General features: G+C 46.4%; 1 protein-coding gene across 2 annotated transcripts in view; it reads right to left on the minus strand.

Moving 5' to 3' along the window:
• The window catches only part of IL10RB (interleukin 10 receptor subunit beta), a 29,450-nt gene that overhangs the window by 2,800 nt on the left and 909 nt on the right, over positions 1-25,741 (minus strand). The window contains exons 2-6 of one of the 2 annotated variants that reach the window (XM_027523673.1): positions 23,972-24,095; positions 19,236-19,393; positions 17,570-17,736; positions 12,401-12,548; positions 4,837-4,994 (exon numbers count right to left, since the gene is read on the minus strand). In XM_027523673.1, the coding sequence (XP_027379474.1) occupies positions 4,837-4,994; positions 12,401-12,548; positions 17,570-17,736; positions 19,236-19,393; positions 23,972-24,095 (755 nt within the window). Of the gene's footprint in view, positions 1-4,836; positions 4,995-11,962; positions 12,276-12,400; positions 12,549-17,569; positions 17,737-19,235; positions 19,394-23,971; positions 24,096-25,741 lie in introns of those variants that run through there. The other variant, XM_027524426.1, reaches the window with a different exon arrangement.

Raw genomic sequence — 25,741 nt, forward strand, 5'->3', positions numbered from 1 at the left:
GATGGTCCCGATGCTGCCTGGAGCATCCTTGCCTTGAGGAAGCCGGCTTGGGATACCTGTGCCTTGGAATAAGTCACTCTCCTGTGCTCCCCAGCACCCCGAGTGTCCCTCTGTTCAGCCTTCAGCCCTGTGCCATTCAGTACGGCAGCCACCAGCCACATGGAATGTGGCCGGTCTGACTCTACGTGTGCTGAGAGGTAAAACACACACCAGATTTTGAGGACTTTGTATGAAAAAAAAAGAATGTAGATGTTTCGACAAATGAAAAAAATTACTGATTCCATGTTGAAATGATATTTTGGATATACTGCATTGCATAAAATGTATTATTAATATTAATTTCAGCTGTTCCTTTCTGTTTGTTATTTACTGATTGGAGTCTAATTGCCTTACAATGTGGTGTTAGTTTCTGCTGTACAGTGAAGTGAATCAGCTATATGTATACATACATACATTTATGTATCTTCCCTTCCCTCTTGGGCCTCCTTCCCCTCCCCATCCTATCCACCTTTGTCATCGCAGAGCCTGAGTTGAGCTCCTTGCGCTTACAGCTTGTTCCTGCGAGCTATCTGTTGTTGTTTTGTGTTTTGCTTTGGTTTTCTTGGCCATGCCTCATGTCATGCAGGATCTTAGTTCCCCGACCAAGGATGGGATCTGTGTCCCCTGCAGTAGAAGTATGGAGTCCTAACTACTGGACTACCAAGGAAGTCCCTGCTCCTTTTCACTTTTGACAAAACTGTGCATGCATGCTTAGTGGCTCAGTTCAGTTCAGTCACTCAGTCGTGTCCGACTCTTTGCGACCCCATGGACTGCAGCATGCCAGGCCTCCCTGTCCATCACCACCTCCTGGAGTTTACCCAAACCCATGTACATTGAGTCGGTGATGCCATCCAGCCAGGTCATCCTCTGTTGTCCCCTTCTCCTCCTGCCTTCAGTCTTTCCCAGCCTCAGTGTCTTTTCCAGTGAGTCGGTTCTTCAAATCATGTAACCAAAGTATTGTGATTTCAGCTTCAGCATCAGTCCTTCCAATGAATATTCAGGACTGATCTCCTTTAGGATGGACTGGTTGGATCTCCTTGCAGTCCAAGGGACTCTCAAGAGTCTTCTCCAACACCACAGTTCAAAAGCATCAATTCTTTGGCATTCCACTTTCTTTATGGTTCAACTCTCACATCCATCCATGACCACTGGAAAAACCATAGCCTTGACTAGATGGACCTTTGTTGGCCAAATAATGTCTCTGCTTTTCAATATGCTTTCTAGGTTGGTCATAACTTTTCTTCCAAGGAGCAAGAGTCTTTTAATTTCATGGCTGCAGTCACCATCTGCAGTAATTTTGGAGCCAAAAATATAAAGCCTGTCACTGTTTCCACTGTTTCCCCATCTATTTGCCATGAAGTGATGGGACCAGATGCCATGATCTTAGTTTTCTGAATGCTGAGTTTTAAGCCAACTTTTTCACTCTGCTCTTTCACTTTCATCAAGAGGCTCTTTAGTTCTTCTTTACTTTCTGCCATAAATAAGGGTGGTATCATCTGTGTATCTAAGGTTATTGATATTTATCCCAGCAATCTTGATTCTAGTTTGTGCTTCATTCAGCCTAGCATTTCGCATGATGTGCTCTACATATTAAGTTAAATAAGTAGGGTGACAATATACAGCCTTAACGTACTCCTTTTCCTATTTGGAACCAGTCTGTTGTTCCATATCCAATTCTGTCTGTTGCTTCCTGACCTGCATACAGGTTTCTCAAGAGGCAGGTTAGGTGGTCTGGTATTCCCATCTCTTTCAGAATTTTCCACAGTTTGTTGTGATCCACACAGGCAAAGGCTTTAGCATAATCAATAAAGCAGAAGTAGATGGTTTTCTGGAACTCTCTTGCTTTTTCCATGATCCAGTGGATGTTGGCAGTTTGCTCTCTGGTTCCTCTGCCTTTCCTAAATCTAGCTTGAATATCTGGAAGTTCACAGTTCACCTACTGTTGAAGCCTGGCTTGGAGAATTCTGAGCATTACTTAGCTAGCGTGTGAGATGAGTGCAATTGTGCGGTAGTTTGAGCATTCTTTGGCATTGCCCTTCTTTGGGATTGGAATGGAAACTGACCTTTTCCAGTCCTGTGGCCACTGCTGAGTTTTCCAAATTTGCTGGCATATTGAGTGCAGCACTTTAACAGCATCATCTTTTAGGATGTGAAATAGCTCAACTGGAATTCCATCACCTCTACTAGCTTTGTTCATAGTGATGCTTCCTAAGGCCCACTTGCCTTCGCATTCCAGGGTGTCTGGCTTTAGTGAGTGATCACACCATTGTGGTTATCTGGGTCATCAAGATCTTTTTTGTATAGTTCTGTGTATTCTTGCCACCTCTTCTTAATATCGTCTGCTTTTGTTGGGTCCATATCACTTCTCTCCTTTATTGTGCCCATCTTTGCATGAAATGTTCCCTTGCATTTAGAAATTAGAAAATCTCTAATTTTCCTGAAGAGATCTCTCATTCTATTCTTTCCCATTCTATTGTTTTCCTCTATTTCTTTGTATTGATTAGTGAGGAAGGCTTTCTTTTCTTGCCTTGCTATTCTTTGGACCTCTGCATTCAAATGTGTATATCTTTCATTTACACCGTTGCCTTTAGCTTCTCTTCTTTTCTCCTTATTGCCAAATTCAGACTTAAATTGAAGAAAGTAGGGAAAACCACTAGACCATTCAGGTAGGACCTAAATCAAACCCCTTACGATTATACAGAGGAAGTGACAAATAGATTCAAGGGATTAGATCTGATAGAGTGCCTGAAGAACTATGGACAGAGGTTCATGACATTATACAGGAGGTAGGGATCAAGACCATCCCCAAGAAAAAGAAATGCAAAAAGGCAAAATGGTTGTCTGAGGAGGCCTTACAAACAGCTGAGAAAAGAAGAGAAGCTAAAGGCAAAGGTTATATAAGTATGTAATATCTTGGGGCTCCCGTGGTGGCTCATAGGTAAAGAATCTGCCTGCCAATACAGGAGACACAGGTTAGATCCCTGGGTTGGGAAGATCCTCTGGAGAAGGAAACAGCAACCTTCTCCATTATTTTGCCTGGAAAATCCCATGGACAGAAGAGCCTGGCAAGCTACAGTCCATGGGGTTGCAAAAGAGTTGGACACGACTTAGTGACTAAAGACCAACAACCGCACACTACCTCAGTCTTGGTTACAAAGCCTAAAACAGTTATTATCCCAGAGAGGGACGTTCCCACGAGAGGACACATTAGGGATTCCATCAAACTATAAGTTATAGCTGCCACCTTCTCACGTCAGGATCCTTGTGCCAAAAAATTAGCCGGCCAGGAATGCAGTCGGGAGTCACTACTTGGGTCATCAGGAGGAGAAAAGGCTGCTGCTACATGATGGGGCCCGGGGGGAGGGGCGACTCCTGCCCAATTCTCATGGCACGTGGAGAAGCACAAGAGCCGGGGTCTCTGGTGTCCTGTGACCAGGGGCTCAGTCCTCGCAGAGTGGAGGGTCTGAATCGCCCCTGGCAGGTCGGCAGCGGCTGGTCAGGCGAGAAGAGACAGCAGAGCAGTGAGGCCACGGGTGTCACTTGCGCCTTTGACCAGCTGCAGTGGCGGGGCTGGCCCCTGTTCCCTTAACCTTCCTCTTGTAACCTTCCCCGGGGGGGGAGATCGACTCGGCTCTTAGAGAAGCTGCACCCCTGGGTCCTAGCGGTTTACGTGTAGGCTGCAGTGGACGCTGCGATGTACCACCCTCACCCCAATCTTTAGGAAGTAGGGGCTTGCTCCCTCGGCTGCTGGGAGTGGGGGTCCCCCCACCCCCTACCCTGGGAGGTTCCCTGAGCTGAAGGAACTGCTCCATCCGAACTGTGCCTCCTTCCTGGGGGAGCCCACACCCAGCCCAGGGGAGACGCGGGCTTCACTTCACATTTCCTTTCACTTCATTTCTAATGAGAATATAAGATTTCATTTCTTAAAGCCACTTCTGTCCTACAGGCTCTATCCAGGTACATTCTTTCTTCTACCCAAACGTTTTGAAAGTAGCTTTCCTGTAGTTCAGTTGGTAAAAAATCCACCTGCAATGCAGGAGACCCCGGTTCAATTCCTGGGTTGGGCAGATCCCCTGGAGAAGGGATAAGGCTACCTACTCCAGTATTCTTGGGCTTCCCTGGTGGCTCAGCTGGTAAAGAATCTGCCTGCAATGTGAGAGACCTGGGTTCCATCCCTGGGTTGGGAAGATCCCCTGGAGAAGGGAAAGGCTACCCACTCCAGTATTCTGGCCTGGAGAATTCTATGACTGTATAGTCCATGGGGTCACAAAGAGTTGGACATGACTGAGCAACTTTCACGTTCCTTTTTTTTTTGTTTTTCCACTTTTCTGGAGGAAAAAAAAGAACTGCTTTCCTAAAGCCTGGGACACACATCCTGTAATTTCAGTCGCTCTCAGACACTCCCCACTCTGACACTGCTCCTGCCCCTCCACTGTCCCTGGCTGTTCTCCCCTCTTTCCCATCTTTTCTGCTCTGAGCTTGGCTTGGTCCCTTTCTGCTCCGGGACCAGCCCCTTGGCTCTCTGATGACTTGGGGCTCCAGGCATGGAAGGTCAGGGAAGGAACAAACATCCAGGCTGGAGGGAGGGCTTTTAGGAACAAAACCTCTGCCCCCCGCCCCCTCCCTATAGAGCTGTTCCCTGAGCTCAGACTTATCTGGAAGGGCACCAGGAACGGGACCTGCACGCAAGACTTGTGTCATCCTCCAAGAAACCACGCCGGGCTGAGTTAGGCGGCTCTGACTGTAAAGGTCAGCGTCTTCTTACGCACCCACAGCTGGCTCCATGCCGCTGCCTACCTCTTTCAGGTGCTGCGGAAGAGAATTCCTCGGGGGGAAGGCGTGCCTTGCCTTCCTGTAAACACACCGCAGCAGGAAGAAGCAGCCGAGCAGTAGCAGGAGAGCGGCGCACACGGAGGCTGCCAGGACGCTGGCCACCATCCAGGACGGGGTGGTTTCTGCAGGAATAAAGGGCTGGGTCATATTTGCGTCATGCCCGGCTTGGGTGATGGTGACCTTAATGCTCTTTTCACCCTTCTAATGGTAACCCCTTACCGCTGGGGCGGGGCTGGGGTGGGGGGCACAGGTGTGTCTCAGAAGGAAACACAGCAGCTATTTGAGGATCTGGAGGTTTTCAAGTCTCACCCTTTCCTACCATCCTCCAAGTTGGGTTTCTGGGGCATGAATGCTGATATGCCCCAAAAAGCAGCAGCTGCACGAACTCTGATCCCTACTATCTACCCACAGGGGAGCTATCAGCTCCATGTTCTGATGTTCCATCAGCAGAAAATGGGGCTCCCTGGGCTCCAGAGCCCAAGTACACACACGTGCTACAGCATTTTGTACTGAGAACTGCACAGGGGACCCCCCCCCGACTACCTGTGCGCAGAGACCTCCCCTAACGCTAGTGCGGTGCCCAGCAGCCTAAAGCTGATCTCCAGGTGGCCCCCTCCCTTCCCAGCACCTCTGGGAGCTCTTGTCTGGAAAAGGCTACCGAAAGAATCCACCTTTGTTCTACCAACTCCTGACGTTCCTTTCTTAGTGCATTTCCTAAAAAGCTCAGGGCTAGAAAGCCTTCCTCTCTCCCAGTGAGACCTAAATTAGCTCCTACAATCCAGGAGTGTCTTTCTCAAGGATCTGGAAGCCAATCCTTTGACATGTCATCATCAGGATGGAGCATCGTGACAGAGGAAGAGTCTCTGTCTCAGAGTCCCAGTGGGAAGAACACCGCAGGTGATAAAACCCAGTTAGCAGCAGACGCAGAGAACAGCCTAAGTGCATTACCACCACCCCATGCATCCACCCAGTTTCGGTCATCTGTCACTTCTGTGACCCCGATCTCTTTTCATCCCGATTCCCAATTCTGTCTTTAAAATGCCCTATCAGCTCTTTCCTCTCCTCCAGTCACGAAATGAATCAAATCTGTTTTTACCACCTTAACTGATGTCCAGCTTTATCTTGGACTGTCTCCAGGGAGTCAAGCTTGGTGGCCCAGCTCCCCTCATTTAGCACCAGGCCCCTTTGCCAACTGCCCTCCTGGCCTCCCTGTGACCAGCCCTGTCAGCCAGCACCACCCTCCTGATGCAAACTGAAAGCATTTGGTGCTGAGAGAGGCCAGGAGAATGAACCCTGCCCTGGAAGAGCAGGTCCCTCTATGGGGATTGCAGCAAAGTGTCAACTCTTACTTCCCCAGGGCAGATCAAAGAACCCTGATGGGCACACAGTCTTGGAGCCACCTGGACGGCAGGCCCCCTACTGGCCTCTCCCAGCACTTGGCACACTGCGTGGCCATAGACACTCCTTAAACATCTAGTGAATGATGAGGGCACCCGTCATGGGGAAGAGGCTGGACAGGCCTGCTGCCCCCTCTTGCACTGTGATTAACACGGGCAGTGACCTTGCAGCCTGTCCAGGATGTGCCCTGGCCGAGTTCAGGGAACTCACTCCTTATCCCTGCACCCTATGAATTCTCATTTCAGTTACTAGAATCAAGTGGTGATGCCTTTAGCAGATTCAACTCAGATGGGTTTTCTGGGTGGATACAGGGTCGTGGGGCAAGGGAACTGGTGGGGGTGGCCCCCAGGCTTTATGAGAGCTGATGATGGTAGGTCAGCTTGTGATCTGACGTCCCAGCTCTGGAGGAAGTTCTAGGACCCATCTACTCATCTCTCTATCTTTCCACTTAATATTTCTGTGGCTCTCTAATTTGCCATACATCAGAATTACTCATTAAATATTCATTAAACATTGACTCCTGGGCCCCACCCTGGCACAGTTGGTGACACTGTGATGATTCCCCTGGGGGCAGCTCCTGGGTCTCCTTGGGCCTCCAACCCAGAGGTTTCAGCATCTTACACAGGACATTATTCCATGGGCACAATCGGTTGATGGTAATAAAATTTAAAAGATGCTTTTGTGACTTACCAAGAAGGGGGAATGGGGAAGGAGAGAAAGTTAGAAAGACAGTTAAGTCGCTCAGTCGTGTCCGACTCTTTGCGACCCCTGGCCTGTAGCCCACCAGGCTCCACCGTCCATGGGATTCTTCAGGTAAGAATACTAGAGTGGGTTGCCATTTCCTTCTCCAGGGGATATTCCCGACCCAGGGATTGAACCCAGGGAAGGAGAGGGGATACTGCTTTATACAGACTGTGACTTGCGGAAGAATCTGGTACTGAACTGAACTAGTAACCAACACTCTCTGTGTGAAGCTCTTAACTTGCCTCAGTCTGGCTGGTCATGCCTCAGGTGAGCTCCCTTTTCCTGTCTCACCCTCGGGCAAGTCTTGCCGTGGCTTCTGTATGGGATCAATCTGTAGGCATGGGTGGAGATGTTACTTCCTGTTATTTACTGGTTGAGCTGACTTCCGGCAAGTTACTTCATCTCTCTGAACCTTCACCTTCCTTCTGGGAAAAGGGAAAAGAACCTTTCCACACTTTCACTGAAAACTTGTGAGGTTTCAACAGAACTACATTTAAACAAACAAACAAACAAAACCCTAAACTGATGTTTGACCAAAGCAGGTTTTCAGTCGGCTATTTTCTTTTATAAAATGTCTGGATTTTGTTAGTTAATGAGTGATCGTTTAGAGTTAGAAGATATTTGAAATACTTTTCTTTTTGGTCCAAGTGTGTGCCTCATGCCATGTTTCATGACATAAGCCTTAAGTAATATTTAAAGGTGTGATTTTATTTTTAAAAAATTTTTATTTATTTGGCTGTCAGGTATTAGTTGCAGGGCTCTAGAGTACATGGGCTCAGTAGTTGTAGCTCAAGGGCTAAGCTGCCCTGTAGCACGTGGGATCCTCATTCCCCAACCAGGGATCAAACCTGCATTGCCTGAAATGGAAGGTGGATTTTTAACCACTGGAGCATCAGGGAAGTCCCTAAAAGTATGATGTGAATAATGTCCTTATTAATAACAGTAATGACACCTAACCTGTATTGCGGGCTGACTCTGTGCCTGGCACTGTCCTGGGTGACACCTTTGATTACTCTCATCTTGTAGATGAGTCAACGGAGGCAGTGGGCAGTTCAGGATCTGCCCCAAGTCACTCACTGTGTTGGAATTCACAGCAGGGAAGGATGGGACACGGAACCAGGCACGTACTCAGGCCTGGAGAAAGCAGTTGGCAGGTGTTTAAGAGGAAAGAGCGAAGATCCCAAAGTCAGGATTCTAGTGATTTAAACATGATGGGTGCTCCCAGGGCACAGAATTCTCATTCAAGTACAAATGATTCACAAGTGGAATAAAAAGGTAGGCTTCTGGAAGTTCTCTGGTGGGCCAGTGGGTAGGACTCTGCGCTTTCACTGCCAAGAGCCTGGGTTCAATCCCTGGTTGGGGAACGAAGATCCCACAAGCCTTGCGGGGCAGCCAAAAAAAAAGGCTTTTTTTTTGGTTTTTATTAAGGCAGGCTTTTGTTATTTAGAGGCACTTGCTGAGAGGCTCAGCCACAAGGTGGAACACAGGCAGGTGGAACTTAGCCTTGGACAGCAGTGCCTCGGCACTAGCTGGAGGCTACAGAAAAAACAGAGAGGCAGGGAATCCCCTCTAGAGAGACAGCAAGACTCCATCTTCTATGCGGCTCTGTCATCCTGAGAAACCGTGCTTAATATTACTGCAGAATACTTTTGGATGACACTGGAAAGATCACGTGACCAGGTGAGATGAGAGATTTCTGGATTTGGGCAAGTAACTTTGTTCAACTAGAAAACAAGGGAAAGAAACCTCAATCAGGAGACTCCAGGCTGGTAAGTGTCCAGAAAAAAATACAAAAATGGATCGTTAAGTGGCTACTTGTTGTTTGTTGTTTAGTCACTAAGTTGTGTCCGACTCTTTTGTGACCCTCTGGACTATGGCCCACCAGGCTCCTCTGTTCAAGGGATGTCCCAGGCAAGAATAACTGGAGCAGGTTGCCATTTCCTTCTCCCAGGATCTTCCCAACCCAGGGATCAAACATGCATCTCTTGCACTGGCAGGCAGATTCTTTATCACTGAGCCACTAGGGAAGGCTGAAATTATGGCAAAGTTGTGCTTGACTCTTTGAGATTCTATGGACTGCAGCATGCTAGGTTTCCCTGTCTTTCCCTATCTCCCAGAATTTGCTCAAATTCATGTTCACTGACTTGGGGATGTTATCTAATCATCACATCCTCTGCAGTGCCTTCTCTTCCTGCCCTTAATCTTTCCCACCATCAGGGTCTTTTCCAATGAGTCAGCTCTTGGCATCAGGCGGCCAAAGCATTGGAGTTTTGGCTTCAGCATCAGTCCTTCTAATGAATAGTCAGGGTTAATTTCCTTTAGGATTGACTGGTTGGATCTCCTTGCAGTCCAAGGGACTCTCAAGAGTCTTCACAGGCACCATAATTTAGAAGCATCAATTCTTTGGCACTCAGCCTTCTTTATGGTCCAATTCTCACATCCATACATGACTACTGGAAAAACCATAGCTTTGACTATCCAGACCTTTGTCGGCAAGCTAATGTTTCTGCTTTTTAATATGTTGTCTAGGTTTGTCATAGCTTTTCTTCCAAGGAGCTGTGCTGCGTTGTGCTTAAATGCTCAGTCATGTTTGACTCTTTGTGACCCCAAGGACTGTAGCTGGCTAGGCTACTCTGTCCATGGGGATTCTCCAGGCAAAAATACTGGAGTGGGTTGCCATGCCCTCCTCCAGGGGTTCTTTCCAACCCAGGTCTCTTGCACTGCAGGCGGATTCTTTACCATCTAAGCCACCAGGGAGGCGTCTTTTAAATTCATGGCTGCAGTCACCATCTGCAGTGATTTTGGAGCCCAAGAAAATAAAATCTGTCATTGTTTCCACTTTTTCCCCATCCATTTGCCATGAAGTGATGGGACTGGATGCCGTGATCTTAGTTTTCTGAAGGCTGAGTTTCAAGCCAGCTTTTTCCATTTTCCTCTTTCACCCTCATAAAGAGGCTCTGTGGTTTCTCTTCACTTTCTGTCATTAGAGTGATATCATCTGCATATCTGAGGTTGTTGATACTTCTCCCAGAAATCTTGATTCCTGCTTGTGATTCATCCAGCCTAGCATTTCACATGATATACTCTGCATATAAATTAAAGAAGCAGGGTGACAATATACAGTCTTGACATGCTTCTTCCCCAATTTTGAACCAGTTAGTTGTTCCATGTCTGGTTCTAACTGCTGCTTCTTGATCAGCATACACGTTTCTCAGGTAAGGTGGTCCAGTATTCCCATCTCTTGAAGAATTTTCCACAGTTTGTTGTGATCCACACAGTCAAAGGCTTTGCATAGTCAGTGAAGTAGATGTTTTTCTGAAATTCCCTTGCTTTCTCTATGATCCAATGTATGCTGGCAATTTGATCTCTGGTTCGTCTGCTTTATCTAAACCCAGCTTGTACATCTGGAAATTCTTGGTTCGCATACTGCTGAAGTCTAGCTTGAAGGATTTTGAGCATAACCTTACTGGGGTGTGAAATGAACACAACTGTACAGTAGCTGGAACATTCTTTGGCATTGTCCTTCTTTGGGACTGGAATGAAAACTCACCTTTTCCAGTCCTGTGGCCACTGCTGACTTTTCCAAATTTGCTGACATATTGAGTGCAGCACTTTCACAGCATCATCTTTTAGGATTTGAAACAGCTCAGCTGGAATTCTATCACCTCCACTAGCTTTGTTAGTAGTAAAGCTTCCTAAGGCCCACTCGACTTCACACTCCAGGATGTCTGGCTCTAGGTGAGCGATCACACCATGGTGGTTATCCCAGTCATGAAGATCTTTTTTGTACAGGTCTTCTATGTATTCTTGCCACCTCTTCTTCATCTCTTCTGCTTCTGTGAGGTCCTTGCTGTTTCTGTCCTTTACTGTGCCCATCCTTGCATGAAATATTCCCTTGATGTCTCCAATTTTCTTGAATATATATCTTGTCTTTCCCATTCTATTGTGGGCTTGTTTTTCTCAAGCTGTGTTCTTGGAAATGCTCCTTCTCAAAAAAGGTACTGAAAGATCAAATGTGCTAAAAATGCTCATATATAGCGTGTTTTTTTTGAGAGGGAGATGGGGTGAGCCTTCGTGTCCAGGCCCATCTGACCACAGGGCTCTTGTTCTGAGAAACGCTTCATAAGCGCTCATGGGACACAGCTGGCACAATAAGCACGTGGCACGGGGTGTTGATTTCAGCTGAGATTTGCCAAAAAGTCTTTCACGGTGACTTTGCGGACAGTCAAACACAACAGCTTACAAAACAGTCCAGTGTGTTCCTATGGATTGGTGACCATTAAGTAGTTAAGGGGTCTAGAGAAAGGCATATCCTGGACACACCAACGGTTTAAACCACAAACTGGTAAAGATCCTGAAGCTCTTCCTAGCAAATCAGTTTTTCTTTGATAAGACAACGCAAAATTGGGCAAGAAATACGTCCAATGACAAAAACCCACATTCGGGAAGAACTTGATAAGCTGAAGTGATGAAGTATCATGACGGCAGCAACACAGCGGCCTCGGGACTGCAGTGACACAGAAGATGGAAAGTTTTCCCCTCTCTCTGGAGGAAATACTTTTTTTTTGCATATGAATACTCAGTTGCTGGGCATCATTCTTGTTGCTTTTTGTTTTCAGACCTTTTATTTTATATTGGAGTATAGCCAATTATTGGCTTCCTTGGTGGCTCTGACGGTAAAGCGTCTGCCTGCAATGCGGGAGACCTGGGTTCGATTCCTGGATCAGGAAGATACCCTGGAGAAGGAAACGGCACCCCACTCCAGCACTCTTGCCTGGAAAATCCCATGGACGGAGGAGCCTGATAGGCTACAGTCCATGGGGTCGCAAAGAGTCGGACACGACTGAGCGACTTCACTTTCACTTTCATAGCCAATTAACCATGTTGTGACAGTTTCAGCTGCACAGGACAGCGACCCAGCCGTACAAATACAGGCTTCCAGTCTCCCTCAAACTCCAGAGGGAATTCTTTTATTACAATTGCTCTCCTCTGTATTCTGCAATCCCCAGATCACTGCTTTGCTTTCCAAAGGGACTCCATAAATGAAAAGAGCCAGGATCAGACCTCCTTGTATGCATCTGAGCTGGTGGACCAGTCAGAGATGAACTGGAGTTTGAGCTGGGTGATAATCTCCAAGGAGCCTTTCAGCCGGCACACTCGGTGGAAGTCTCTAAAGCCACTTAAGATGCTCAGAGGAGGGAATTCCCTGGCGGTCCAGGGGTTAGGACCCTGCTCTACTGTAGGAGACACGGGTTCAGTCCCTGTTTGGGGAATGCAGATTTCACAAGCCTTGCAGCATGGGGCCCCACCACCATTACCCACATGTAAAAAAAAAAGGGGGGTGCTCAGAGACACAGAGCTGCAGATGGTGCGTCTCAAGACTCACCGTCAATGGTTGTTTGCTCGCAGACAGGCTCACTCCATTCTCCAGCTTTGTTCCGATCAGAAAGAAACCCTCGAACTCGAACACAATAAGTTGTCTGTGACTCAAGATTTCGGAGGAACTCGAAGTCATACTGACCAGAAATTAAAAACTAGTAACAGAGAAAAAATTAAGAACATGCCTCAGCAGTGAAGGGACATCATTTCCCATCGCCCCACCCCACCCCGCCACCTGCCACTTACTGGTTATAATCTTTACTTCAGGCTCAAAATAGGAGGATAAAGGAAGCAGATGCTCTTCCCACGTCACCTCAGGTGACCCTGAGTTCATTCTAAGTGGGGAGGAGGGGGAAGGGAAAGGACTGACCATGGTCCTGGCAAACTGCTTTATTCCCTGAATTCCCTAGTTTAAATGATATGCAAACCATCCCGCATTCTTTTTTTCTTTTTTTAAAGATAAACCAGTTGTATGGGTTGAATTTTGTCCTCCCAAATTCTTACATCAAAATCCTAAAACCCTAGTACTTTCAAAAGTGACTTGGTTAGACAGAAGGTCTTTTTAGATGTAATCAACGTAAATGAGGTTATTAGCATGGGCCCCAATCCAGTATGACTGGTGTCCTTAAAAGAAGAGGACATTTAGACACAGACGGGCACACAGAATGCCACATAAAGATGAAGGCAGGGATTGGGCTGATGCCTCTATATACTAAAGGATCCAAAATTGGCCAGCACCCACCAGGAGCTGGGTGGGAGGCCTGGAACAGATCCTTCCTCTTGGTCCTTAGAAGGAACCAATCCTGCTGACACCTTGATCTTGGACTTCTAGCCTTCAGAACCTCAAGACGACACATTTCTATTGCTTCATCCATCCAGTTTATGGTACTTGGTTACTGCAGCCCTGGCAAACGAACACACCAGCCATCTACAGTAAGACCCAATGTGATTTCTGGCCCTAGCTGCCTGGGGTTCTCCTCTGAATCACTTCTCCATTCACGCACCTGGGCTGCCCTCCCCGAGCGGCTCATCTCACCTCAAGGATATACACCATAGCCTGCCTCTGGTGGGGCCATCCCAGACTCATCTTAGTTTAATTTGAATATATCATAATTGATGACATATTTCTGAATTTGAGAAACCAAAATAGTGTTGCAGGGAAGAAGAAAATCTGACTCCACATTGCATCTGTTTCTTTGACTATAACCTTTGCTTCCTACGAGGATACTATTTGTTTTTGTTCACTACGAGCATACTATTTATACATAATGGCCTGCCTGCGGGTACCCTGCCCCTCTCCTTTACTATTAAACCAAAGTGTCTTTCTTTATTCAGGATGCTGTCCACCTGTGAACAGCTGACTATAGGAAGGAAGAAATGAACACACACCCTCCCCCAACCCCTCCAAGGTTGGCCATTCCAGGAGATACTTGCAAGATTAATAGCCTTTTTACTTCCTCACTTCCTCTCCCTCTCTACTCTATAAAAGAACCTGGCGTCCAGAGCCTGATAAGAAGTTTATTTTTGAGAGATTAGTCTGCCATCTTTTCGGTTTTCTGGTTTTTCAAATAAAGTCATTTTTCCTTGGCTCAATATCTTGTCTCTGATTTACTGGCGTGTTGTGTGGTGAGCAGAGTGAGCATGGAGTTGGTAACAATAGTTTCCAGCAAAATAAAGGGAATTAAAAGAGTACATACATACAGCCTGTATTTCCAGCACGGTTACAAATTCCTTATAAAAGGGCCTTATGAAAAATTTGCCATGTGAATAGGAGTTTCAATAGAAACTGAACAAAGACTCTGTTTTTACTTTAGTAATTGTTTACTTTTCTTTGGGTGCTGGGTTTGCTGATAGCTTGTCTCTTTTCTTTTGTTGTATTAGAAGCTGAGCTCACTGAAGGCAAGAACTGGATTTTACCAATTGAAACATGAAGAGTATAGTATAACTTCTAATGATTAAAAACAGAAATAAAAACAAAAATCCCTGGCTTTCATTTCCAGAAACCCAATTATCTCGAAAACCTTTCAATGCATTTTTTTCAAGGCTAAACTCAGAGGCTGACACGTCAAAAGTAGATAGAGAAAAGATGTGAAGTCTTTTTTCTTTTTTAACTTCTGGACAGCTTCTTCTTTTTCTTTTTTTTTAAAAAGATTTATTTATATTTTTGCTGTGATGGTCTTTGTTGCTGTGCTCAGGCTTTCTCTAGTTCTGGCAAGCTGGGGTTACTCTGCGTTGAGGTGAACGGGCTTCTCACCGCAGTGGCTTCTCTCGTGGAGCACAGGCTCCAGGACACACGGGCTTCAGGAGTTGTGGCAAATGGTTTAGTTGCTCCACAGCACGTGGGGTCTTCCTGGACCAGGGATGGAACCCATGTCCTTTGCATTGCAAGGCCGATTCTTCACCACTGGACCACCAGGGAAGCCCCAACTTCTGGTTTTATCTCCCTGCTGTCTCCCGCCAGGAAGAAAGAATTTCTAGAAGCTTTTAATGTTTTTAGCTCAGGGACCCGAACTGGTGGCACTCTCTCAGAGACACCTGCATTCTAAAAGGGAACCATTTAATCCTATTTCTTTCAGGCTGCTGTAAATAGAATGCAGAAGACTGGGTGGCTTATTGACACACATTTCTTTCCCACAGCTCTGGATACTGGGAAGTCCAAGATGAAAGCACCAGCAGATCTGGCCTCTCAGGAGGTTCCTGGTTCATAACTAGGTTTTCTTGCTGAGTCCTCCCCAAGAGGTGGAAGGGGTGAGGGAGCTCTCTGGGGCCTCCTTTCAAAGGGTGCTAAGACCATTCACAAGGGCTCCATCTTTATGATCTACCTCCTAACACCATCACACTGGGGATTGGAGTTCAACACGTGAATTACCAGAAGGGTGAGGGTGGGGATAGGGGTAAAGAGACAAAACATTGAGTTGATAGCAAGATAAACTGGCAAAGGTGGCCCTGCAGGCGCTGGTGAGAGACGTGCACTGGGGAGCATGCAGCCTTTCCAGATCTCTGTGTGTTCACACCGAAGTCTTCAAACCCCAGGCAGAAGGAAGGGACAAACGTGTAACCAGATGCCAGTCCTGAGGGCATATTCTAGATAAGAAGCTAAAGATAGACTAGGTTTGCGCTTCGTGCCTGGGGCAGGAGGCACTCAGGCCCTGGGTAACTGTGGAATCTGATTCTTAGGATGGGGAACACATGTACACCCCCGGCTGATTCATGTCAATGTATGGCAAAAACCACTACAATATTGTAAAGTAATTAGCCTCCAATTAAAAAAAAAAAAAAATCACAGTAGGCTGCTAGCTCCAGGAGTTATCTTTGTATCTCAGAGTTTAGCAGGGACCCCTGTGTTCAACAAGTGATCATAAAACTTATTGTTCTGTATTGCTTCCTAGGTACATGAAATCCCAGGGTCTTGATTATAAGCAAAATCATCTTTCCTGTGAAGAAGGCAGATATCCTGTATCATTTAACAAAGCATTTAAAAAAATCGAAGTGTAGTTTATACACAATATCTTAATGGTTTCAGGTGTACAACAGTGTGATCTGATATTTGTATACGTTATGAATTGATCACAACGGAGCCTTTTTTGGGGAAAATTAACTTGAGATTTTGGGGGACTACAGAGTATGTAGATATAAATTTAATTACATCATTCCTCAGACAATACAGGATTCCCAGGTAGCTCAGCTGGTAAAGAATCTGCCTGCAATTCAGCAGACCCCGTTTCGATTCCTGGCAAGGGTTGGGAAGATCCACTGGATAAAGGATAGGCTACCCACACCAGTATTCTTGGGCTTCCCTTGTGGCTCAGCTGGTAAAGAATCCGCCTGCAATGCAGGAGACCTGGGTTTGATCTCTGGGTTGGGAAGATTCCCTGGAGAAGGGAAAGGCTACCCACTCCATTATTCTGGCCTGGAGAATTCCATGGACTATATAGTCATGAGGTTGCAAAGTGTCGGACATGACTGAGCGACTTTCACTTCAGATGATACATATGGGTGACCTGTTCTTGCCAAATGCATGAGCATTAAGTGATTTAATGTAGAGGAGATAACATATATGTAACATAACTTACATAACATATATGTAAGTCAGTTTAGGACCAGAAATGACATTTGGCTCAGAAGCACTGAAAGAATTAAAAGGTGATCAAAGATGAATGAAAACAGCATTTTAACCTGTCTACACAAGGGGAAGGCAATCTCACATGTTGACCCATAACACATTGTTCAGGCAATGGGACACGTTTACCTTTCTTTTTACTTTTTCATATGTCATTAAATTCCTCAACAACCCTGTGAAGTAAGTTATTGCTGCTGCTTAGATGCATCAGTCGTGTCTGACTCTGTGCGGCCCTATGGACTGCAGCCTGCCAGACTTCTCTGTCAATAGGATTATCCAGGCAAGGGTACTAAGAACGGGTTGCCATGGCCTCCTCCAGGGGGGCTTCCTGACCCAGGGATCGAACCCAGGTCTCCTCCATTGCAGGCAGATTCTTTACTGCTGAGCCACCAGGGAAGCCCCAAAGTAGGTTATTATCCCCACTTTATTAATGAAATGGGTTATATGCCCATTTTTCAGACCTGAGAAGCTGAGGTCAAGAATGTGACCAGAGTCACACAGTGGCAGGGGCAACATGCCAGCAGGGTCTTTCCACTCCCAGCTCATGTTTTGAAAAGCACTGTTCCTGAAAGAGGAAGAAAGCAGTGGGGAGAGGTGGGGTGAGTCCTATAAAATGTGACACCCACCATTCATCCAGGGCTGGGGCTGCCCTGACCATGGACTTGACTGTTCTGTGGTGTATGTGGGCCCTCATGCCATGAAACAGTAGTCATTCACTGGTCACTTGATTCTGGTGACCCCAAGTTCCCCCAGCCAGCTGCTGAGTCAGCTTGGCCTTCTCCAGCAATTTCCCTCTGGGGAGAGAAAGGCTTGTTCTCCTGCACCAGACCACCCAGGAAGTCTGCCCTTGAAGCCCAGGAAGTGTGACCAGACATACCAGTCACCCCCAGAATGGGTAGCTTCTGGAGCTCAAAGGACCAGGCCTGAGAGCCTCTGGACCATAAGGTGCTGCCACCTGGCAAAGCTTTTCTCCATCATCATGACCTCCAGCCATGCTCCAGCTGAGCAAGGGACAGGGAGCTGGCCTCTGCAATGTGCATGATTCACTGCACTTACCTTTTCATCAGAGCCATTTTTCCAATATTGCACATGGTAAGTCCATGAGTTATAAATGTTCCTCATGGTCCACGGTTCAGGTTCATTCTCGATTCTTGGGGCAAAGAAACGCACATGTAAAGAATTAGCAAGTGCTTCTACTTGCATTCTGGGAGGTCCGATAGTGGCTGAGGACGAGAACAAAGCAAAATGACAATCAAAATTCCCATGTTAAAAACATCAACATTTACTTTTCGTAACTGGGCAGCCCAACTGGGCTACTGAAATACTCTGTCCTTGATACACCACTGTGGTGATGTTGACCGATGTGGCTAAGAACAGTTAGATTTTGTTTCTTAAAACAACAAAAAAAACCTTATTACCTTTGCCTTTATTAATCAGGTTTGGTCCTTTTATATTTATTGTGATTTCTGATATATTTGCAATTACTCCAACTACATTACTTTGTGTTTTCTGTAAGGACTGCTTTTTTTTGTTTTTAATGGCTCATTCCTCTTCCCACCTCCCTTTTATTTACTTATTTTTTTGGTTGGGTTGAGTTTTCTTTATTTCCATTGCTGGGTTGGAAGCAAGAGATGGTATTTCTATTTTTAGTGTTTAACCTATATAATTAAACCACTTTCCAACAAATACATTTTCCAACAAAGTCTGAAACTACTCCCCTCTCCCCAAAGCTCTTTTACAAGACATTCACATGATGCGTTCCTTCAACTCATTTGGGTCTCTGGCCAATTGCTGCCACCTCAGAGAGAACTGTCTCACCATGCTATGTAAAAAGCACTCCCACCACTCCCTGTCCTGGCATCTTACTTTATTTTCTTTAGAGCCACGGTCAGTATCTGTCATAAAATACGTACCTGTCTATTTATCGTCTATCTTCCCGATTGGAATGTACATTTCACGGGGGCAGGGGTTTTAGTCTTGTTCACCACGGTAGCTTCAGCACACAGTAGGTGCTGGCACACAGAAGGTGCTCAATAAGAACTATGGAATGAATCATGAATGGCCCCTGGCAATCATGCTGTTTGAGTTATACCTTGTCTTCTTGTGTGGGGACTGTTACATTTGGGGGCCTGCGAATAGGCCTGGGTTAGCATTCTACCCTATTTCTACTCTGCTAGAAGTTGAAGACCAGATAAGAACATTCATCATGTGTTTTACCGAAGCAAGTATAAATAGGTTCACATGACATTTTGAAACACTCTCCCATCATATAAACTTCAAGAGGCAAATATCGGATGCGGGGTTGTCATTGCTGAAAGCCCTGCCACAGAGGAAGCCTGGGTGTGAATTCCTGTGCTGCTTGCTCATCACCCCTGTGGCCTTGGGGCAAACCGCATATCTACTGATATTTGGCATCAGTTGCTAAAGAGAACTTCCATAAATGGCCCTAAGATAGGATCTGGAACCAGTCAGGAACCTGTAAGTCTGCTCACTGCAGAAGCAGAAACCTGTACTGTGTTTTCTGCCTTATGCTGATCCTGGCCTGTCTCTCCCACAAACTCCCTTAAGGTCACAGCCTTCTTTGTTACAACCCCTTTGCTCCTCATCCAAGGCCATCCACTTGGTGGGCACTCAAAGAATTTCTGCCCATGGGCCAACCAAGGGGGAAATAATCAAGGCAGGGTGATGACATGACAATGAGATGAAAACTAAGGCGGCTTACTGTCATCCACAGGACAGAAGGTGATGTTTATCCACTCTGAACTCTCATCAGCAAATTCAGCCCTGACTCTCAAGGTGTGGTCACCATACTTGGAAAGACTTGAGAAATCGCATTCCGTCAACAAAATACTCGTGCATGTATCTTGGAATTTCCTGTAACTACAAAATCAGAGAAAAAAAAATCATGAGAATTCTATTTGGGAAATTAAAACAGAAGAAGTCTTGTTCAGGCTTCAGAAGCAGGAAAGCAGGCCCTTGACCTTGCTTCTGACTTGCTTGGACACTGCCTGGATTCCATGCCTGCCCATAAGCACAGCTAGTCAGGCAGCATTTTAGATACGAAAGGGAATGGACCTTGGAATTCTTGAGCTTCTGGTGAAAGTCACTCACTTGTGTCTGACTCTGCAACCCCACGGACTATACAGTCTATGTTATTCTCAAGGCCAGAATACTGGAGTGGGTAGCCGTTCCTTTCTCCAGGGGATCTTCCCAACCCAGGGACTGAACCCAGGTCTCCCACATGGCAGGCGGATTCTTCACCAGCTGAGCCACCAGGGAGCTCCTGGAGGTCTGGCCAACCACTCCTGGTGGCTGGGGGTCTCAGTTTCAGTCTCTCTGAGGTTGTCATTGTATACGTGCATTTTCTAAACTGTGCTCCGTGGGACCTTAATGATCCTTGACGTATCATTAAGACATTTCAAAAATAATCCATCCCATGGTCAAACAATCTGGGGCAAAAACAAGGTGAAACATGAAAAGATGTCTCTTCTCAACAGAACTTCTCAGAGCACGTGTCTTTCCAAAAAGGGGTTGCTGCTGCTGCTGCTGCTAAGTCGCTTCAGTCGTGTCTGACTCTGTGCGACCCCATAGACGGCAGCCCATCAGGCTCCCCCGTCCCTGGGATTCTCCAGGCAGGAACACTGTGCTGCTGCTACTAAGTCGCTTCAGTCGTGTCTGACTCTGTGCGACCTCATAGACGGCAGCCCACCAGGCTCTCCGTCCCTGGGATTCTCCAGGCAAGAACACTGGAGTGGGTTGCCATTTCCTTCTCCAATGCATGAAAGTGAAAAGTGAAAGTGAAGTCACTCAGTCGTGTCTGACCCTTAGTGACACCATGGATTGCAGCCTACCAGGCTCCTCTGTCCATGGGATTTTCCAGGCAAGAGTACTGGAATGGGTTGCCATTGCTTTCTCCAAAAAGGGGTTGAGTATTCAACATATTTGACCAAGAAAGCTTCCCTTTTTGATTATGTATCTCTGAAAGTTGTGGGGCATAGTTTGTGAAATGTTGATATACACACATTAGCCAAAATAGGTATATCACAACGATTTCAAATAATGCCTTATATGTGACTATGGCTCAATTATGCTGGAAAAATTATAAAAAGAACTCACTGGTCTCAGATCTCCAGGCCAACACCTAGAGGGAGGGTGGCAGAAACATGGTGTGGAAGGAAAGGGATGTAACTTAACCTCATAATAGCCTCAGGAACTATAATCAGTGCCACCTGATGTAAGGAAATCCAGGATCTTGTCTTGCAAAAAGTAAGAATTTTGTCTGATTGGCACCCTCCTGCCTTGGTGCCAAAAACAATCTAGCTGCTCTCAGAGGTGACAACGAAGGTGATAAAAATAGTAACAACCAACATTTGTCAGCATGCAGGTGTCCAGCAGTGTGCTACTTCAACAGTACTACCTCACTGAATTTTCACAGGCGGGCAGAAATGACATCACCCTTATTCTACAGACAAGGAACAGGGTGGAAAGTCTAGAAACTCGCTCATGGAACTCAGGTCTGCTTGACTTCAGAGCACCACCTGCACACTCCACCCCACTCTCAGGAGGCAGAGATAATTGGGCTTACTGTCTGCTTGTTTCACTAAATAGGCCATAAACACTTTCTCAATCAATCAACTTTTTATGGCTGCTTAACATCCCATCATTGGGAAAATCCAGGGGTCATTCCTTGAAGGGGCTTTTCCCACATGTAGCCATTTCTTCCATACATTTAAACTAAAGCATCAATTGAGCAGAACACAGAGTCTTTCAGGTTATTCTGCAGTGACTTCCCTTTCATTAGGTCATTTTTAAATAGTATCTACACATACCTTTCTTTCCATTAAGTAGTTAATGTGATCTGTTCCCTGTATTTACACCTAGCTGTTTTAGATGTTTCCATATTAAAACCACCAGTACATTCTCTGAAGCCCCACCCTTGGCCACCCCTATGCAATGCACACAGACAATGAGAATTTGCGCTGTGTGACCACTCAGGCTGAATTCTAATCAAATGTTTTCTAGAGCCATAGAAGGGTAAACACATTTTTCAGGGTCAAATTTCTTCCACACCCAGCGTATGTTTTGTTTTCCCCAGCAGAGGCCCGGCTCGGTCTACACATCTATGCTCAGGAGACTGGAATCCAGGTTTCACTCTTAGTTATTTGCAGCTCTCATCTAAAAGACAAACATCTAAAACCAAACCCTTCTACTCCAATGGCAAAGAAACAAAGAACAGAACAATAAGAAATACACTATAGGGAGAGAGAGAGACAGAGAGGAAAGCTAATTTTCCACAACGAAACCCCCAGAGCTATCAAGACAGAGTGGAGAAAACACAGAGATGAAATTAACCAATCAAGGCTAGAAAATACACAGCATGGGAAAAAAATTAAGTCTCCGGCTGACCCATCTTAAGTCCTCGGGGAGACTGACAAAACTGGAACATGGACTGAGATGCCAGGACAGCACCACTGGCGAAACTGCCAAATCTTGATGCTGCTGCTGCAGTAATGTAAAAGGTTATCCTTGCTCTTATGAAACACACAATGACATATCAAGGGGCAGAAGGCATTATGTAGGACAGGGACACTATCAGTTCAGTTCAGTTCAGTTCAGTCGCTCAGTCGTGTCCGACTCTTTGCGACCCCATGAATCACAGCACGCCAGGCCTCCCTGTCCATCACCAACTCCCGGAGTTCACTCAGATTCGTGTCCATCGAGTCGGTGATGCCATCCAGCCATCTCATCCTCTGTCGTCCCCTTCTCCTCCTGCCCCCAACCCCTCCCAGCATCAGTCTTTTCCAATGAGTCAACTCTTTGCATGAGGTGGCCAAAGTCCTGGAGTTTCAGCTTTAGCATCAGTCCTTCCAAAGAAATCCCAGGGCTGATCTCCTTCAGAATGGACTGGTTGGATCTCCTTGCAGTCCAAGGGACTCTCAAGAGTCTTCTCCAACACCACAGTTCAAAAGCATCAATTCTTCAGCACTCAGCTTTCTTCACAGTCCAACTCTCACTTCCATACATGACCACTGGAAAGACCATAGCCTTGACTAGACGGACCTTTGTTGGCAAAGTAATGTCTCTGCTAGAGACACTATGGCAGACCTTAAAAACTGGTGAATGTGGATATAGGCTATTTGGAAGTTTTCTGCATTATACTTGATATTTTGAAATGTTTTATTACTTGGGAATTATTTTGAACTAAAAAGTTAAAAAAAAAGTGTAAACAAAGGTGATCTTATTTATCTTTCTCCTTCTTCTTTGACTCAGCAAGCTCTGGATATGGTGGTAAAACGAGGAGTGTAGGATCAAAGCATCTGAGACTTGCATCTCTCCCGGCTCACGGAGGGTGTCTGCACCCCCTCCCAGCTCACTGAGGGCGTGTATCTGCCTTTATCTGTTTCTGAGCCACACAGGAAGCAGGTGTGCGGCTCACTGCCCTTTGGCCTCCTGTTGCTGTTTTGCACCCGTCACAAAGATGCGTCACCTGCAGCCCAGCCTGTGACATATGGTGGCAGGCCCAGCACAGGGAGAAACTGACAGGGAGGGCAGGTCCTGGGAGCTCGGAACATCACTGAGGTCACACTCACCCTTTCTTCTTAAGCCTCTGCTGTCTTCAGAGGAGACAGCTTTCAACAGCCAGCAGCTCTCTTACAACTCAGTTTCGGGACACCACCTCAGAGTAGCTGAGCACCCACTATGCAAATGATCTGTACCTCCCAGCACTGAGGTATGCAGTTTATAACCTAGGCGGGTGAGTGGTAAGCTAGCAAGGGGCTTCCTGCCTGCTTTGCATACCTCGGTTTTCTTGGATAACTCCCACTTACAAACTGTTGGCTTTAAGCAATATTACTCTGGGCCTCCCTGGTGGCTCAGACGGTAAAGAATCTGGCTGCAATGTAGGCAACTTGGGTTCGATCCCTGGGTCGGCAAGATCCACTGGAGAAGAGAATGGTTATTCACTCCAGTATTCTTGCCTGGAGAATTCCATGGACAGAGGAGCCTGGGGGCTACAGTCCATGGAGTGGCACAGAGTTGTCCACAACTAAGCAACTAACACTCTCATTTTCAGCAATACTACTCTAATAACTGGAAGATGGTCTCATCATTGGCATTTTTCTCTTAAAAAACATCAACAGTGATAAGCCTGATAAGTTCACATTGCAGCAAGCTGCCTTGGTGGCTGATGACACCCACGATCTATAGGCTAAAATGTCTGTCACACCATGAACCATCACAAGAAACAGGAGAAAGGATTTTACTGTCTGTTTTCAGGGAACAGAGCTTTCACAAGAATTCTGGGACAGAATGAAAAAGGCCAGGGGAAATGCTCTCCCTGGGCTGTTATGGTCACTTGGGTGACAGCAGTCAGGCTCTCTCCTTGGTCCAGCCCAGTGACCAGCCCTGCCAAGGCCACCATCCTTTGGTGCCCTCCTGCCAAGAGCGGCCCAGACTTGCCTTTGGTACTGAGCTGTGAACGTCAGATTCCCCTTGGGAAAAGCAGGTGACTCCCATCGTAGAATATTCTTGAAATTAACTGAATTCATTCTGACATTTTCAGGAGGTGGAACCATTCCTAATGCTGTAAACATAAAGGGAAAAAAGTTGGCAACTCTCTTTCTCAAAATAGTTGCCCAAGAAAATAACCATGTCCAATACTCAGGTCATGTACTCTGGCTCAAAGTCTTCACATGGGCTTGTGGGAGAGGGAGACACGCTTTAGCAGTGCTGAGGAGTCTGAGATGGTATTTGAAGAGAAGAAATTGCTAAGGGGAGGACAGCAATAGAGACGTGGGGATGGATGAGGTGACCTGGAATTTGGGTGGTGGCAGAAAGGTGTGAGGGCTTTCCAAGTGGCTCAGTGGTAAGGAATCTACCTGCCAATGTAGGAAACGTGGGTTTGATCCCTGGGTCAAGAAGATCCCCTGGAGAAAGAAATGGCAATCCACTCCAGTATTCTCGCCTGGGAAATCCCATGGACAGAAGGAGCCTGGTGGGCTACCGTCCATGGGGTCACCAAAGAGTAGGACATGACTGAGTGACTAAAACAACAACAGAAAGGTGTTAGGGGGTAGATTTTAAATCTATTTCCAGATGTATAAACTTTAGACTTCCTGATACATTCGGTGTGAAGAAGTAGATGTTAATAGCCACTCCCTGCTTAAGCACCTTATGCTCTGACTGGGGCTGGGGGTGGAAATCAAACACCACCAAATATTCACTGAGAGGACTGTTGCTGAAGTTGAAGCTCTAATACTTTGGCCGCCTGATGCAAGGAACTGACTCATCGGAAAAGACCCTGATGCTGGGAAAGATTGAAGACAGGAGAAGGGGACGACAGAGGATGAGATGGTTGGATGGCATCACCAACTCAATGGACATAAGTTTGAGCAAACTCCAGGAGACAGCAAAGGAAAGGAAAGAGAAGCCTGGTGTGCTGCAGTCCATGGGGTTGCAAAGAGTCAGACACAACTGAACAAAAACAACAATTTTAGGATTTGCATTAGGTTTGAGATACTGAAGGATACATAAGTAGGAATGTCAGAGACAGCTGGATGAATAAGCCTGGGGCACAGAGGGTAGATTTGAGCTAGAGATAGAAATAGTTGTTAAACTTTTTAACAGAAAATGCCAAACATACACAGAAGTACAGAGAAGAGTATAATAACTGCCACTGGACCATCACCCAACTAGCACCAACAGATAGAAATTTGAAAGTCACGAGCCCATGTTGTTGTTGTTCAGTCACTAAGTTGTGTCCGACTCTTCTGCAACCCCATGGACTGTAGCCCACCAGGCTCCTTCTAACCATGGGATTTCCCAGGCAAGATTGCTGGAGTGGGTTGCCATTTACTACTCCAGGGGATCTTCCCTGACCAGGGATCAAACCTACACCTCCTGCATTGGCAAGATAAATTCTTTATCACCAAGCCACCAGGGAAGTCCAGTGTTAGTGTTAGTCCCGCCACAGTGTTAAGACTCCTTGGCACCCCATGGACTGCAGCTGGCCAGGCTCCTTTGTCCAAGGAATTCTCCAGGTAAGAATACTGGAGTGGGTTGCAATTTCATTCTCCAGGGGATCTTCCCCTCCCAGGGATGGAACCTGGATCTCCTGCATTGCAGGCAGATTCTTTACCATCTGAGCCACCAGGGAAGCCCAGAGTTGGTATTTAATGTCAAAGTTCTGCTGGTAGCCCCCAGAGAGGTAGTAGTGTAGGAGAACGAGAG

The sequence above is a fragment of the Bos indicus x Bos taurus genome, chromosome 1, assembly GCF_003369695.1.
Source record: "Bos indicus x Bos taurus breed Angus x Brahman F1 hybrid chromosome 1, Bos_hybrid_MaternalHap_v2.0, whole genome shotgun sequence".
Lineage (NCBI taxonomy): Eukaryota > Metazoa > Chordata > Mammalia > Artiodactyla > Bovidae > Bos > Bos indicus x Bos taurus.